We start from the raw sequence: 18,524 nt of genomic DNA, 5'->3' as shown, positions 1-18,524 counted from the left end.
AACTGCTTGCTATGTACACCCCGCTAGGTTACACTTTTTCCCGAATGGCGATGGTGTCTTCCAAGATGACAATGAGCCGAGCCATCGGACACTTGATGTGCAGGAATGGTTCGAGGAACACAGTTCTGACTTACAGCATATCGATTGGCCTCTGAACTTCCCCGATATCAATCCCAAAGAGCACTTGTGGGACACTATGGAAAGGCATATCGAGTGTCTGGATACACCTATCACTTCCATATCTGCATTGCTAGCCTAGCCGCATTACACACAGCTTGGTTGGCCATACCTCCCAAACGCTTCCAATATCTTGTTGAATCAATGCCACGTCGGATAGCTGCTGTACTGAAGGCAAAAGGAGGACCTACGAAATATTAGGTAGGTAATCATAATTCAGTGATCACTCAGTGTAAGTAACCCTGGATATGACCCCCCAGGTGCAAACCAATATAAGCAGGGGTTGAGGTGTGATGCCTACACCACACAGAGGAATGCTGCCTCTCTGTGTTACCACGCAACACTAGGTGGTAGATGACTCTCATGAACCAGGGCAATACCACCACTCTGCTTATTGGAGGCTTAAAGTGGTGGAAACCATGTTTAGTCTCCAGAACAAAGCTCCGGTTACCCTCCCCCATACCTTCCATCATGCAGTATGATTGATGTCTTTTGAGGTTATGATAGATATCATGGCAAGATCCAATCTTCCTTACATTTTGAGAGTACAACTCTAAAACAGTGTTTCGCAGGCTAGCCACTGGTTAGTACACCAGACTAAACCTATTGGTAACTCTCTAGGAGGCTTCCGGATCAACTAGCATATAATCTCGCTGCTTCTAGACCTAAAGACAAGGAAACCTTTAAGGAAACAGTCATAAATAAACTTAAACTACATTTGAAAGATATAAAAGTATATAATCTAAGAAAAACCATAAATACTGGTGCCATACCAGAGGTGGCAACAAAAGAAGACTTGATCAGGGTACAAAATCACCCTGAAATACCAAAACTGGGCTTAAAATTAGACAAACTCAAAAGGAAGGAATCCGAATATATTAATTTTTAATATTACAGAGTCAATTCTCGAAACGGAGCTTATAACTGACTTCTATTATAAAAACTTCAAGGACATCCTAACCATATATGAGTTTGCTAATGAATTTATACTGAAAAGAGGAACTAAGAGTAGAAAGAATGGGCAGCTTAATTTTACTGCTGAAATTTCACCGAGACTTCAGCAACATTTAAAAGGACAACAAAGAATCTATGTTGGTTGGACTAGCATATAATTTAGGGGACATTTCCCAATAAAATGTTATGATTGTCACAAATATGAGCGCACTTCCAGGGATTGCAGTCAGAAAGAATCTGTCTGTGGTCACTGCACAGTTCTTGGCCACGATTACAAATATTGCAAAAATAAAAATCAGCAGCAGCCGATGTGCTACTGCAAGGCAGCATGGCTGACTGATCATGCACACAGTATTAGGGATGACAAATGCCCCTGTTATAAAAATATAATTAAACTTATATACAATCTAGGAGCAATTATGGGCCAAATTAAAAACATAAATGTGACTAGAGCTCTAAATCTCATTTTATTGAATACTCAAAGAGCAAAAACTGTTGTAGATCAGATCAAACTCAAATTAGAAGAAAATAATATAGGTACCTTAGTAGTGGCAGTGTGCACCCATATCACCAGTGCTGTGGGACAGTTCATTGTATTCCAGACCAGGTGAAGATATAAATCACACTATTGAATATCTACAAGTAGTTACAGATTTGTTACCTAATGCTAATATTATTGTGTGAGTGTTGATGTCAACTGCAGGAACGTTATGGTACAGCCTTGCAGAAGATAGAGCAGGCACACACACACACAATGGCCAGATACTTCTGAATACATAGTCAGGTATTTCAAGTATTAAATCAGCAAAATAACCTGCCAAGTTTCAGCAGCACCATGTGGAGGAGTGACAATGATGTCACTCTTGCTACAAATTTAATAGCTTATAAAAGTACAGACTGGTGTGTCCAGCCAGCCTGGACCACATCAGATCATAGAGCAATTACTTTCAAACTAAACAAACAGTAACAAACATCCAAACAATCCCTTTTGGATATCAAAAGGATAAGCTCCTCAGATCACAACTTGGTGATAGTTTCTTCTCCAATGGAGTCCTTTTCTTGTGGCTATTCTCAGCCTCCTGTTGTTTGGCATTACAAGAATGCAAAATGGGATGGTCTACAAGATTTCTGTTTCAAAACTTCTGATGTCAACATTTGTTCAGATTGTGTCAGTGAAATTATTCTTGTTGGAATGGAATCCTTTATTCCGCACTCCACCTTAAAATCTCTTCCTTTATCTAAACTTTGGTTTCCCAATAAATGTGCTAAGGCTGTTCAATGGCAGACTGTTGCATATTGTAATTGGCTTGTTTGCAAATCTTCAGTTTCATTTTCAGCCTACACCAAAGCTCACAACAATTATAAAGTAATTATTAATCAAGTCCAAACTATATTTCAAATGGGCTAAGAGTAGAAATTTTGCTTCTTCTCCAAATGGTAGCCGAACATTTTGGTCTCTTGCCAAAGCTATTAGACACAACTTTGGCCCATCTCTGCACCTCTGTCAAAACCAAATGGTTCTATTGCTACTTGAGCCAATCATATCAGCTTTATCATAAAGCTGATAAAGCCTATTTTCCTTCCAACTCGTGTATTAATGATCTTGGTAAACCACCTCCCACCATTCCCAGTATGCTCCATTCAATGGCTCCTGTCAAAAGGATGTCAGAAGGATTTTGACAAATCTTGATGCTAAGAAAGCTCTAGGTCCTGATGGGATTTCTCCACTTGTTCTCAAAACCTGTGCTTCTGAACTTACTCTTGTTCTGTGTAGCCGTTTTTCACCTTCTTATTCTAAAGGTGTTTTTCTTTCTGCTTGGAAATTTGTTCACATCCAGCCAGTTCCTAAAAAGGGTGATAAATCCCTCCCATCCAATTATCACCCCATTGAAATGACGTCTACTCTTTCTAAAGTAATGGATAAATCAATTAACAGCTAGCGCTTAAACTAAAACCTCCTAACCTTCCAATAACCTTCCAACTGATGAATGATTGCCAGTATAGATTCAGTCAATATCGACCCACTGGTAATATTCTGGCTTATGTCATGCATCTATGAAAAATTCAATGGAAACGTTTGGTGAAACTAAAGCAGTTGCTCTTGACCTTCAAAGGCTTTTGATCATGTTTGGCAAAAAAGTCTTCTAAATAAGTATCCATCTTATGGATGCTTTGCCAACTGTTTTTTTATAATTAGGTATCCAGTTTTTCTCTCTGACCGCTCATTGCAGGTGATGGTAGATGGCTCTCTGTCTTCCAACTTCTCCACTAACGCTGGTGTTCTCCAAGGATCAGTTCTTTCTCCCACTCTTTTTCTCTTGTATATTAATGACTTTCTTCCATTGCCCAGAAATCCTATCCATAGTTTTTCTGATGATAGCACATTGCATTCCACCTTCAGGTTGAGAAACCTTGCCCTGCTCAAACAGCTTGAACTTCTTGAATATCTGCTACCAATACCTTAAATGCTGATCTCCAGGAAATTCTCAGTGGGGCAAAGATAACTCTGACTTCTAATCTCTCTCTTGGCATAAGCACATTACAAATATTGCCTCCTCTGCATCTAAAAAACTGGGGGTTTTCTTTTGCTGTTCCTGTTACCTTCCTTCCAAACAGCTCTTCGGTCTATACAAATTGCAAATCCATCCTACCATGGAATATTGTTTCCACACCTGGGGAAGTGGCCCAAGCCCCCCCCCTTCTCTCTCTCTCTCTCTCTCTCTCTCTCTCTCTCTCTCTCTCTCTCTCTCTCTCTCTCTCTCTCAAGGCTTCTAGATTGCATTCAAAGAGGGCAGTCAGGTTAATTAATGACTCATCTTTAACAGAGTCCCTCCACTCTCTATCTCATAGACATTGTTTCTGCTGCATGCTTTTTCTATAGATACTTCCATGAGTACTGTTCTTCTGAATTGGCTTCTATAATCCCCACCCTCTCTTTCAAAGCAGTCCAAACACATGCTACAACCAGTCAACATCTTTTTTGCTGTCCAATTTCAAACTCACAGAACCAACTTTTCTTCTTCCTCATTTATTCATTCAACTTCCATTTTCTGGAACAACCTTCCTACATACGTATTTCTTGAAAATTATAATCTACAGAAGTTCATGTCAACAAATATCTTCTTTCCTTTTCTTAACCTCCAACCCATGCACAGTACTAAGTCTATAGGTTCTAATACTTCTCGTGTTTGGGGTTTTCATAAAAAAAAATAATAATAATAACTAGGGGGCTTTACTCGCCAACTCCCGCACTCACTGTGCTTGGTTTGTTTCATCAATGCTTCTCCGTCGTCATAAATGCTGATTTGGCCGAATTGTGGAGTCTCTAATGGACATTAAACTTGTCATTCCTTTCACACCATGGGGCCTTCTCATTTTCGCATTGTATAAGTGCCACTGCCATCTTGAAAGTCCATGTTTTGGGCATTAAAAGACGTAAAAGTGTATTGTAGACCCAAACATTTTCTCAGAAGTGTCTCCCTTTTTCCATGTTGTCAAACAACAACATCTTTAAAGCATCTGGATAGGTATCTGCCATCGGCATACCTTCCTTCCATGACAACGTGAAACTGCAGCTCTTCCAAGTTCGCTGTGAAAAGATGCCGCAATGTTGACATTCATCTACCATATCACCTAAATCACAATATGATACTTCGGTGGTTTTTTCATTATCAAGATCTTGTGACGGTCTTACGTTATGTCTGAGCCGTTTAACGATTCACTGAGTTTCGGCCTGTTCTCCATATTAGCTACCAGCTTCCTCTCGCACTGATTTTCCACTTGCTCTGCACTCATTAAACTTATTCTCTGATTAGTTTGTAACCTTTCACTCTATGTTTCCATGAATACTACTGACGCCCGTTGTTTTCTCTTGGAATTGGTGATTGCTAATCTAGGTAGCGGCATTGGGTTAATTAATACGTTAGGAAATCAAAAACGTCATGGATTCGAGACACCTGTCAAAACGTACTGATCGATATCTAATCAGGAAATGACCCATGTAGTTATTTTGTGCATTTGTAGTGATGTAACTACCCCCCCCCCCCACACACACATTTATACCATGTGACCTACACCCTCTTCTCCTATTGCCTACCCCACCACGCAGCATTCTTGAGGTCAAATAAACAGCACTGGAAGGAAAACTTTTTCTCAAGGTTGAATAAATATCACCAGTAGGAAAACTTTTTAATGTATAGAGAGATAATAATCAACAAGAATCTCATCACAGAAGCCCTCCTGTTGTAGCCAGATAAGATTGCAGACATTTTTTACCTATCCAATACCATTTTTCCAGTATGACCATAAATTTAGTTTGTTTGTTTGTTATTTGGTTTATAGGAGCATTAGCAACTAAGGCCATATTGCTCCAGGAATATGCGATGGTCATTCCCTGACCTTTCTGCATTCTCCGTATTTGGTGGTCACGGGCTCGAACCCCAGTCTAATCAAGAAGCGTGTGCTATGCACTGCTGCTCCTGCCCACCTGGCTATGGAGGTGCTATATAAATATATATATATATATATATATATATTTAGTGACCAGGTCCTTGGTTCGATTTTGCTTCAAGCCATTAATTCTCATGGATAACTACAAACTCTTTAGCCTCCTTCAAGAACTCAAATTTGGTAACATTGATAGCACCAGTAAAACATAATCTGGTTCTGTTCCACTTCTTTTTATTACACAAAATATTCCAGTTTCCCTAATAACTGAATTGTCCATTAAAATTACCCATTCAGAGCCAAACAAATTGGCACCTGATGAACTCCTCTAAAGCCAAATCCTCTGGAACTTGGAATAGCAATGGATACTTCAGTAACTGCAAAGTCTCTGGACCTAATTACTCATTAGGGCATCAGCTTGCTTTTTCAATCTCATCCGGTAGCACACAAAATGTTGACAGAAGATTGTCAAACTCCCTACATCTAACACATGAAAATACATCACCAATAGCTTGAGAAAGCTCTGCATACATGCCACAGTGAGCACAAGCAATGACCTTTTGATTCATAGGCAAACTGCCAGAGACAATTTCCTCCTGCATCATGCCATGCTTACCTTTCTATTGGAAACCACATTAACTAATGAAGTTACAAAAATATCACAAAATATTTAATAAAACATTAGTTATCTACAATGAAGGGCTTTTTAAAAATATCCTACATTAAAATTTTAAATATAGGACCACACTAAATATATGTAATTGTGAACTAGTGCAAGTAAACTGTGACACTAATCAGACTATATTAAAAACTATTGATTGCATTTGAACTACCGCTCAGAGCAATAGTACAAACACCATCTCCAAAATATACTACGAATACACCAAAATATACACGAATAAACCAAAATTAATCGAACTGTAGGGAGCAAAAAAAAAAAAAAAAGTCAAGCAGAACTCAGTCAGCACCTTTTACCAATTCTATGTGCTTCAGAACAAATCAGGAAAAGGAAAAATATTCTGCATTGGGATAAAATTCTAAAAATTAAGCTAGAAATCAAGAAGTTATAAAAAAAAAAAAAAAATTAGAAGTTATGAAAGTACAAAAAAAGTTATATATTTTATGGAATATTAAATTTTCCTAATTTGCAATAGTAACCTCATATAAATCTGTATCCTTCAGGTAAATGGCAACAATTATAAAAGAAAGAGGCAAATTTTCAATTCACATTACTAAGAATTTTAGAGTTCACTTACATTATATATAATTTCATTTATTGAAAAACTAATTGCTTACCTTGTAACACTTTCATGTCTGCTGAATGCTGCACTGAAAGACCACGGAAACTAAGCAAACATCCACGAAAATGGCTTACTTCCCAACCACAGTCCCATATAATGTCTTTTAGATTCAAAGTTTCCTTTAGCTCTCTACATAACCTTTCAGTTTCTTCTCTTATGGGTTGGCAAGCTCGAAGCTTATCTTGAGCTTCTCTAATATTTTCTATTAGCCAATTTCTATAAATGTACAAAAACAACAAGAAAAAATTTTCTAATATCTATGGCTAGCTTAATGAAAAAATTTTTTAAAAACATGCATGGAACTTAGAAGCACGATATTCAGCACTGTTAAATAATAGTTTTTATTACTTAGTAGCAGCTGAGTAAACTGACATAACTTAGAAAAAAAAATCATTTAACAGATTAAATCAGTGGTAGCTACTAATTTATCTTTTTCTAATTTTTCCACTTTTCTTCCTGCAGCATCCCATATGTTATATTGGAAATGCATTATATGCTACCTAGGGTGGATCCAAAAACTATCAGAATCAATGCCCCAACATCCAGTGATCCACATGCCAGACCCCCACCAATTGTTTTTGCTAACTATTCCTTTATGTAGTATAAAGGAATTTTATGCTAAATGCTTGTAATAAAAACAATTAAACCATTTTACATTTATAAAATAAATTTAATATAGGTTAATGCAGACAGGTTCTGTATAGTTTAATATTTATTTATTTTATTTTATTTTATTATGAAAACCACAAACACGAGAGGTATTAGAACCTGTAGTACTTAGTACGATGCTTGGGTTGGAGGTTGAGAAGACAAAAGAAGATATTTATTGACATTAGACTTGAATTTCTGCAGACGGTAATTTTCAGGAAATACGTATGAAGGAAGGTTGTTCCAGAAAACGGAAGTAGAATGAATAAACAAGGAAGATGAAAAGTTGGTTCTGTGAGTTTGAAGATGGACAGTAAATGGATGTTGGCTGGTGGCGGCACGTGTTTGGACTGTTTTGAAAGAGAGAACAGGAATTAATGAAGCCAATTCAGAAGAACAGTACCCATGGAAGTATCTGTAGAAAAGGCATGCAGCAGAAATAGTACGTCTATGAGACAGCAAGTGGAGAGACTCTGTTAGAGAGGAGTCATTAATTAATCTAACTGCCCTCTTCTGAATGGAATCTAGATCCCACATCTGGCACCACCCCAGATGTGGGAACAATATTCCATGGTACGGCGGATTTGCGTTTGTACAGAGTGAACAGCTGTTCGGAAGAAAAGTAATGCCAAAAGAGAAAACCAAGTTTTTGAGATGCAGCGGAAGCAATATTTGTAATGTGCTTGTATCAAGAGAGATTAGAAGTCAGGGTAATCCCTAAAAGAGATATATCATTTTGCCTAGAAATTGGAGTGTCATCAAAGATAAGCATAGGAGCAGAAGAATCCTTTTTGTGAGATATAAGACAAGACTGAGTTTTAGAAGGATTGAAATCAACTAAACTGTCTTTGCCCCACTGGAGAATTACCTGGAGATCAGCATTTAAGGAATTGGTAGCGGATATTCGAGAAGTTGAAGCTGATTGAGCAAAATGGAAAGTGGGAGGCAATGTGCTATCATCAGCAAAACTATGGATAGGATTTCCAGTCAATGGAAGGTCATTAATGTACAAGAGGAAAAGAGTGGGGGAAAGAATTAAACTTTTGGGGACACCAGCATTAGAGAAGAAGTTAGAAGACAGAGCCATCTACCATCACCCTCAGTGAGCAATCAGAGAGAAAACTGAATAACCAATTACAAAAAACAGTTGGCAAACCATAAGATGGAGGCTTGCTTAGACCTTTATACCAAACACAATCGAAAGCCTTTGAGATATCAAGAGAACTGCTTGTGTTTCACCGAACTTTTTCATTGAATTTGTTCATAAATGGGTAACATAAGCCAGAATATCACCAGTGGATCAACACTGACGGAATCCATACTGGTGATCGTTGATCAGACAGAAGGTTTCTAGGCAGTTTAAGATTTGGCGGTTAATTGATTTCTCCATTACTTTAGAAAGAGTAGAAGTAATTGCAATAGGACGATAATCGGATGGAAGGAATTTGTCACCCTTTTTAGGAACTGGCTGGATATGAGCAAATTTCCAAGCAGAAGAAAAAACACCTTTGGAATAACAAATTGAAAAAAGATGGCAAAGAACAGGAGTAAGTTCAGGAGCACAGGTTTTGAGAACAAGTGGAGAAATACCATCAGGACCTGGCGCTTTCTTAGCATCAAGATTCGTCAAAATCCTTGTGACGAAAGACCACAGGAGGCATTGAATGGAGCATGTTGGGAATGGTGGGAAGTGTTTTACCAAGATCATTAAAACATGAGTTGGAAGAAAAATGGGATGCTAGCAGGTCAGCTTTATTCTTGGCAGAAGTGACAACAGAACCATCTGGTTTTGACAGAGATGGGCAAAAGTTGCGGCCAACAGCTTTGGCAAGAGACCAGAATGCTCGGCTACCATTAGGGTAAGAAGCAAGTTTTCTACTCTTAGCCTGTTCAAAATCTAGTTTGGACTGATTAATAACTGCTTTACAATTGTTGCGAGCTTTGGTGTAAACAGAAAATGAAACTGAGGAATTGGAAACAAGCCAATTACAATATGCAACATTCTTCTCTTGAACAGCCTTAGCACATTTATTGGAAAACCAAGGTTTAGATAAAGGACAAGATTTTAAAGTGAAGTGTGGAATAAAGGATTCCATTTCTACAAGAATAATTTCACTGGCACGATCTGAGCAAACGTTGACATCAGAAGTTTTGAAAAAGTAATCCGATTAAGGAAAAGAAGAAAAGAAATGAAATCGCGCAGGTCATCCCATTTTGCATTCTCGTAATGCCAAACAACACGAGGTTGGGAACAGCCATGAGATAAAGGTGTCACTGGAGAAGAAACAATCACCAAGTTGTGATCTGAGGTGCCTAAAGGATCACTCACTTTGACCATGTACTTAGAAGGGTTGTTTGTGAGAAAAAGATCAAATGTGTTGGCTGTATGGTTAGGATTGTCTGGTATTCTGGTAGGTAAATGAACAATCTGTGAAAGGTCATTAGTAATTGCAAAAGCCACAGCATCTCGACCAGCTGGGTCGGTGTGACTAGAAAACAGAAGCCAGCCGGAGTTGTGAACATTAAAATCACCAAGGAAAATTACCTCACTGTTAGCAAAGTTGGACTGGATTAAGTCAATAAACGTGGAATTTATATTAATTAACAAATGCTCCTTACATTGAAAGGGTAGGTAGGTAAGCATTAATTCCTCTCTATGCACATAGCCTTTCTCAGAACAGAAGCATATTCATTAAGTGAGAGCAAACCAAAATGAAAATAATGCTAATAGCATGCCAAATTTTGGCAACACACCGAAAAGCACTGCTGTATGTATTTGGTTCATATCAGATTTTAAAATTAATTGTACAATTGTTTTTTTGTTTTTTTTTTTAACATTAGGACGCATGCCACTAACAAGAGCTACATGGGCCACAAGTATTGCACCTATATATAATGCAGTTCTTAAAAACCAAGACATTCCCTCCCTAATTGCTAAAAAAATTATCCATGACACAATAACAAGTTTTTGTTATTAACAATTAACAATATTCTTTTAATTTGGTATATATCTGAAGGGCATTCAGACTCATTCCTTCAGAATATTTGCACAGTAAAAAGTCATTTGCTCTTAGGTTGAGAAGGGGGGGGGGTGGCCTTACAGACCATGCAATCTGACCAAATCTTGAAACAACATAGTTGGCAAAGTTATGTTAGATGTGTGGCAAAGAAAGTGTGGGTTGCTGTGTTAGAAATAAACATTATTCTGATCAATTCCTGGCCTTAAAGCTCATTTTTGTAAAAATGTCTGCAATAAATGAATGTACCTGTATTCATTTATTGCATTCATTATTGCCATTTGAGTCTTTCCCTTAAAAATACATGATTCCAAATATTTTAACTATATATTATACTGTGACCTTCAGGAATGCATGAAAGGCTGTGAAACAGCTTTTCAAGCAGTTCTCTAGGATTTCTTTGAGACCAATTGGTAAGGATATCTGAAGAAAATAGTTTTTCATGATTGTCCTTCAAATAGTTCTGAATTAAAAGGGAAGATTCTATAAGAAATAAAGATGAAAACTTACGTTGTGTCATGAAAAATTTTCAGCACAGATTAGAAATACAGCTGAAAAATGGGAGCACATTTCCCAAATTAGCTTTTAAGAACTAAAACTGCATTATTTATACTGTTAAATAAAGTATTTTCAAAGTTTTGTCAATTTTTTTTTCACCTAATATTGTAAAATAAAAATCAGTAGTTCTCAGTGCCATGTACATATTCTAATTTCGATACACTAATTTCTGATTTTACATTACCATTAGAAAATTTAAGGTATATAATAACATAAGTGAAGTAGTTTGCAGAATACAAGTCAGTGAAATTTGGTATAGAAATAAATCACATTTTGATGCAATTTTTAGACCTCAAGATGCAAATTTCAAGTAACGGCCACTTCTAGTGGCCAATTACTTGAAATTTTTCTCCATAGAACATTCTATAAATTCTCAATTATGGATACACTAGCAGTCATTCCATTCTGGAAGTACTCACAATCTGAAGAAAATCCAGTTGAACTCTAAGAGAAAGCAATTATAAAGCTTTAAGGCATTAGAAAAAAAATGAAGGCCTACCTTCCCTATGGCCTGTCATAAAATTCAAGGTTGTTATTCATAAAAATGCAAATTGCATTCATCGCTGTCTAGTACTTGTGCTGAGGCACCCAATTCCATGAGTGTCAGTGTGTTTTATGAATAGACTGTGTGCATTCTATGGACTGTGTGTATTCTATACTCTGCTTGCCTGTTTTGAAGGCTGCAATTCTCCCAGAAATTAATGTTTGTTTTCATTGGGTTTTAGGCATGTCAGCAACTTAGGCCACTATGTATACTGTCTGTAAATTGCACGTGTTTTGTGGTCGATTTTCCTGTTTTGCTGGACAAAAAAAAAGCTGAAGTTTCCAGGAGGAACAACTGTGCTACCCTTGCCTGAGACCAAATAATTCAGCAACGTTGTGAAAAATACCCATAAAAATTCCTCATATCAATGTAAAAAAACATTTGTCATTTTTATACAATTGTAATGGACTTTTCTTATACTTCACAGCCAATTTCTCTGTTAAAGATGGAGTTCATATATGCATTAGACACCAATACATCTATTTTATTTTTTTACATCTAATAGAATAAAAAATAAATAAATAAAATACAATAAAGTGGGACACGTTGGCTCCTCCTAGAAGAAGGGACCAAGGTCAGCAGCACAGCATGGATTCGAACTCATGACCCTAAGATTAACAGTCTAGTGTTCTGATGGCTAAGGTAAATTTATTTCTGTTATTTAAAATGATTGAGTTCCTAGGCAACATTAGAGAAAAAAATTGTGGTGATATTCTTAAAATGCTAGACACTTAAAAATATAGGTAATATGAAGATGCAGTTGCAATTAAAAAATTTTCCATCAGACCAGGGTGCTGTAAGTGAAGTAGCTTAATAAAACCATTAGCCACATTCACAAAAAAAAGTGATTTTATAAAAAGACAACTGAACAAGGAAAGAATCTAAATATGCTGGCTGACTACTGTTGGATTTGATCAAGAAAGTTACAATTAGTTATAAAAGTAATGAACAAAAATATTTTGTATTTAATTTGTTCTATTATTAATTAGAATATGAATAAATCTTTCATTTCTTTTCCATTGAAAATAATTTTTTTTTTTTTTTTTTTTGATTTGGTAGTTGTTGGCGCATCGGCTTCTGTGGCCATATTGCACCTCCCAAGGTTTTTGCAGTACTTTGATCCAAGCCCGAGGCGGGAATCGAACCCGCGACCTTTGGGTTACCGGGCAGGTACTTTACCCACTCGGCTAGCCCGGTCGGCATTGAAAATAATGATGGCAAATAATTTACACTCAAAATTCAGCACATTCAGATTTACAAGTATCACATTTAGAAGAAAGAAACCTATTCCCATTTAGATTAACAGGGGAAAAAAATTCATTTATGTGGGACAAAGTCAACATAAGCCATCCAGAAGGACTCACAAACACAAAAATTATGTTTAACTTGGTTGGTTCATCCAACCAAGGATAGATCTGAGGTTAACACCTCAGATCCATCCTTGCATTCAACAATCTCCAAGGTTCAACATAGACTGAGGAAACTATTTTAGAGTCATTCTTCATTAGGGCTGTTGCCAACTTCATCAGGGCTTTCCCCAACTCTACCTATTGGTAGAGTTGGGGACAGCTCTAATGAAAAAACTGAGGAAAAGTGGTCATGGCACAGGCTTCCTACACATCCCAGGCACAACTCTTGGTAGCCTCATTTTGGATTCAAAAGGGGTCCCTAAACACTGGAGATGTACTAATATCTTTCCTATTAAAAAAAAGGGAGGGGGATAAAAGGGTAAAGTGAGCAATTAAAGCTCTGTAAGCTTGATTTCTGTGCCATATAAAATAATGTAGCAAGTGGTTAAAGAAGTAATGCATAATCACGTTAAGAGGAATGCATTTATATGGCAATCACAGCATAGATGGTATATTATAGCCTTAATGAGCCAATAAAACCCAATCCAACCAACCAGCATGGACTGTTTAAGGGAAAAAGCTGTCTGACCAATCTGATTAGTCACTCAGAAACAATAAACAATTTTGATAACATATAATTAGATTTAAGTTTTGATACTGTTCCTCATCAATGACTGCTGTACAAATGGAGCACTATAGTTAAGCATTATAGTCAAGTTACTGCTATGGATAAAGAAATGATGAATGGAATGATCAGTACAGTTAATAGTGGTCACTGCTCTTTATGGACTAACATTACTAGGGAGTCCTTCATTTGATGTAACCCATACTGTTTTCAATATTTATGATATTGATGAAGGCATATCAATTTTAATGTCTAAGTTTGCTGATGACACAAAAAGGACAGAACGTTAATGACAGGAATCAGGGTATGCTACTCTAGCAGAACCTGGATAAATGGGAATATGAGCAGAAAAGTAATAATTCAGGTTTAACACTGATTAATGCAAGGTACCAAAAAAATGCAAGGCAAAAAGTACTACAAGAAAAAAATTTGAGTCTAAAAAAAAGTTAATGCTTCTAGAGTTGATGGCATATACCCAATAATTGAATTTGAATATGAATTTGAAAGTGTCTTTTCAAATTGAATTTGGAGTTTCAAATTGAAAGTGTCTTTTCATTTGAATTTGAAAGTGTCAGTAATTCTGCCCAGACACGATAGGAGGGAGTATATGATGAGAGCCTTGTCGATCAATTCGGCCCTGGAAAGATTGTGCAAGGCTCAAGGGGTAGAATTTTTTTCAGCCTGGACTGTACTTGTTAACAGGAGAGATTGCTTCTACAGGGATGGGATACACTTAAATAGAAAGGGTGCAAGAATATTTGCTGATGCTATCGAGGCAGTGTTAGGTGGGTCGGAAAACTGCTAGCTTGGGGGAGACAAAGACCAATAGATTGACAGTAGCCACTGGCAGAGGTGAAAGAGATTCTTGCACCGCTTCTATTAGAATGAGCAGAAGCCTGAAAAACAAGATGCATGGTATTTCAGAGACTGCTGGGAGCCATTGCAGTAAACACATGGGTTGTGTTAGGGTAGCTAAGAATAGAAACAGGTGCAGGTATACTTGCGTGTACACCAATGCTAGGAGTTTAGTAAATAAATTTGATGAATTTGAGGTATTGCTCAAAACATCGAAGGAGATATTGTTGGGATATCGGAGACGTGGTGTCACACAGATATAAGGGATGCAGAACTGCAATTTGGGGAGTACAACGTCTACAGAAAGGATAGACAGGATAGGAAGGGGGGAGGGGTTATGCTATTAGTTAAGAAACACAAAAAAACCAAGGAAGTGAAGCCAGTCGACATCGCTGGACAGTGCAGTGTTGAGTCAGTTTGGTGTGACATAAACATTGGGAGATCAAAATTGAGAATAGGAGTGTGCTATAGGCCTAATGACTCTGATGAGTATAATAAGGAACTGTACAGGGAAATAGAGTGGGCCAGTAAATCAGAGAGTCTTATAATGGGAGATTTTAATTTCCCAGATATTGACTGGAATTTGGGGGCTGGTTACTCACACACTAGCAGGGCTTTTGTGGATTTATTGGATGATTGTTTTCTACATCAGCATGTTCGGGAGGCAACTAGAGGGAGTAATACTCTTGATTTGATTATCAGCAGTGATTCTTCATGCATTAAGAATCTGCAGATAAATGAACCACTAGGTGGCAGTGATCACAGTGTGCTGAAGTGGGATTTACTCAAAGAGGTAACTACCATTAGGGGTAAATGGAAGGGTTATTGCTTTCGTAAAGGCGACTACAATGGACTGAGACAGTATTTAAATTCTATACAGTGTGACCAACTGATGACGTTACCAACAGCAAATTCAAAATGGGAAGCATTCAAAGAACTTATCTTGAAAGCTACTAGGCTTTACATACCAATTAAGAAATATTGTTCAAGGTTTAGGCCAAAATGGATGTCAGATGAACTAATGAGGCATATGGCAGAGAAGAAAAATGCATGGGATACTTCCAAATTAACACAGACACAGAAGCCTATGATAGATGCAAGTTGATATGCAACCAAGTTACAAAGGAGGTTAGGCAGGCGAAGGCAGATTACAAGAAATCCTTGGGATTTCTCGTAATCTGCATCCCTTTTTCTTTGCATCCCTTTTCTCGTAAAGGGATGCAAAGAAAAACAGCAAAGAGTTCTTTACTTATGTAAACTCTAGAAGGGGATGAATCAGATTGGTCCACTTGATATTGATGGGTCAACTGTCGATGATCCTGCTCAGGTAGCTAACAAACTAAATGACTATTTTGCATCGACATTCACACGTGAGAAGTTATTCAGCGAGGAGAATGCCAGAGGTGTATTCAACTCTAGCAGTAAGCTACAGAATCTTGAAATAACTGGGAGTAAAGTGGAGGAGAAACTGTTGAAGATAAACACAAGAAAGGCACCCGGGGTGGATGGGATCTATCCAGCTATATTAAAGGAGGTAGCAAAGGAAGTAAGCAAACCCTTAGCCATAATTATGAGAGCTTCCTTGGACTCAGGGGAGGTACCCATTGACTGGAAATGTGAAAATGTGACCCCAATTCACAAAGCAGGATCAAAGGCTTACAAAAGTAATTGTAGACCTGTGAGCTTAACTTCTGTTCCAGGAAAATTAATGGAGGCACTGGTTAAAGAAGCACTGCAGGATCATCTAGACAAGACTTCAGTTATAGCTCAGACACAGCATGGTTTTGTTAAGGGGAAGTCTTGCCTGACCAACTTGATTGGATACTATGATGCAGTCACAAAAGAACTGGATGCAGGGAATAACTTTGATATTATATACTTGGATCTTAGAAAGGCTTTTGATGCTGTTGCACATGGAAGACTGCTACACAAATTGGAGCAGTGTGACATTGGAGGCAAATTGCTGCTATGGATAAAGGGGTGGTTGAGTGGGAGAAGACAGAGAGTGGTAATCAATGGACACTGCTCATCGTGGACTGATGTTATTAGTGGAGTCCCTCAGGGCTCAGTGTTGGGTCCATTATTGTTTTCTGTATTTATAAATGATATTGATGATGGTATATCGGGCTTAATGTCCAAGTTTGCAGACGATACAAAAGTTGGCAGGGTTGTCAAGGACACTACTGACACTATGCTGCTGCAACAGGATCTGGAAAAGTTGAGCAGATGGGCTGAGAGGTGGCAAATGAAGTTTAACATTGACAAATGTAAAGTACTACACATGGGAAACAGCAACCCCAGAGTAACATATCAACTCTGTGGTACTACACTGACAGTGGTAGAGAATGAAAGGGACTTGGGGGTGGTTGTGCAGGCAGATATGAAGTTCTCTGAGCAGTGCAGACGGGCTGCAAGAGTAGCTCATGGAGTATTGTCAATGATATACAAGACTTTTTCCAGCAGGGATAAGGAGGTGATTATTCCATTGTATAAAGCAATGGTCAGGCCACACCTAGAGTACTGTATACAGGTCTGGAGGCCTCATTTGTAAGATTAGTGAATTAAAGATTAGTGAATGGAACAAAGGGGTGCTCTTACGAAGAAAGGCTTAAGTTTTGCAAATTACAGTGTCTGGAGACTAGGCACCAGTGGGGTGATCTGATAGAGGTGTATAAAGCCTTGAATGGTTTAAGCATGCTCAATGCTGATGGCATTCTTCCTCTAGCTCAGAAAAATCACCTGAGAGGGCATAAATTCAAATTGAGGAAAGACAGATGTAGGATAGACGTGCAGAAATTTGCCTTTAGCCAGCAGGTGGTTGGTTGGTGGAACAGACTTCCATCCCTTGTGGTGGAGGTTGATAGCCTAAATAAGTTTAAGGCTCAGCTGGACAGGTATTTTGAACAAACAGAGGGGTAAAGTGGAAGTGGGTTTTTTTTTTTTTTTTTTTTGGCTGATGCTGCATAAGCTTGCTTTCTTGCATCAAATGCCTCTACTAATGCTAATGCTAATAACGTAGTAGTAGTAGTAGTGGCATGTGATGCAAGAAAGCAAATGTATGAGCTTATGCAGCATCAGCCAAATAAAAAAAAATAACACCGTTCCCTCCAAATGCCTGTCCAGTTCCTCCTTAAATTTATTCAACCTATCAACTTCCACAACGACAGATGGAAGTTTGTTCCAGCAATTAACCACCCGCTGGCTAAAGGAAAATTTCCGCACATCTATTCTACATCTGTCTTTCCTTAATTTGAATTTATGCCCCCTTAGATTCGTAATCTGAACAAGTGGGAGGATCCCATCAGAATTCAGCGTGCTGAACCCATTCAAGGCCTTATATACCTCAATCAGATCACTGCACAGGTGCCTAGTCTCCAGCCACTGCAATTTGCAGAACTTAAGCCTCTCTTGGTAAGAGGATCCCTTCATTCCCCTCACCAATCTTGTTGCCCTTCTCTGTACACGCTCAAGTAAATCTACATCCTTCCTAAAATGAGGCCTCCAGACCTGTACGCAGTACTCAAGGTGTGGCCTGACCATTGCCTTATACAGAGGGATAATCACCTCCTTTTCCCTGCTAGCAAAATTCCTATATATCATTGACAAAACCCCATGACCTGCCCTGGCAGCCTGTCTGCATTGCTCAGAAAACTTCATATCTGCCTGCACAATTACTCCCAGGTCTTTTTCATTTACTACCACCTTAAGTGTAGTACCACACAGTTGGTACGTTTCTCTGGGGTTACTTCTACCCATATGTAGTACTTTGCATTTGTCAAGGTTAAACTTCAGTTGCCACTTCTTAGCCCATCTGCCCAAATTATCTAGATCCTGTTGCAGTAGCACACTGCCATTACTGTCATTAACAACCCTGCCATTACTGTCATTAACAACCCTGCCAACCTTTGTGTCATCTGCAAACTTCGACATTAAGCCTGATATACCTTCATCAATATCATTGATAAATATACAAAACAACAGTGGACCCAACACCGAACCCTGTGGGACTCCACTAATAACATTAGTCCAAGAAGAGCAGCACCCATTGAT

General features: G+C 38.1%; 1 protein-coding gene across 1 annotated transcript in view; it reads right to left on the bottom strand.

Annotated features, from left to right (window-relative positions):
- LOC150079135 (T-cell activation inhibitor, mitochondrial-like) overlaps positions 1-18,524 on the bottom strand; it is a 200,974-nt gene that overhangs the window by 85,224 nt on the left and 97,226 nt on the right. The window contains exon 5 of the mRNA XM_090383819.1: positions 6,874-7,094. Within this exon, the coding sequence (XP_090239945.1) occupies positions 6,874-7,094 (221 nt within the window). The remainder of the gene's footprint in view (positions 1-6,873; positions 7,095-18,524) is intronic.

Source organism: Mastigoproctus giganteus, chromosome 10 (genome assembly GCF_048544385.1).
Source record: "Mastigoproctus giganteus isolate SK-2022 chromosome 10, ASM4854438v1, whole genome shotgun sequence".
NCBI classification, from domain to species: domain Eukaryota; kingdom Metazoa; phylum Arthropoda; class Arachnida; order Uropygi; family Thelyphonidae; genus Mastigoproctus; species Mastigoproctus giganteus.
This window is presented reverse-complemented; position numbering and strand designations above follow the sequence as displayed.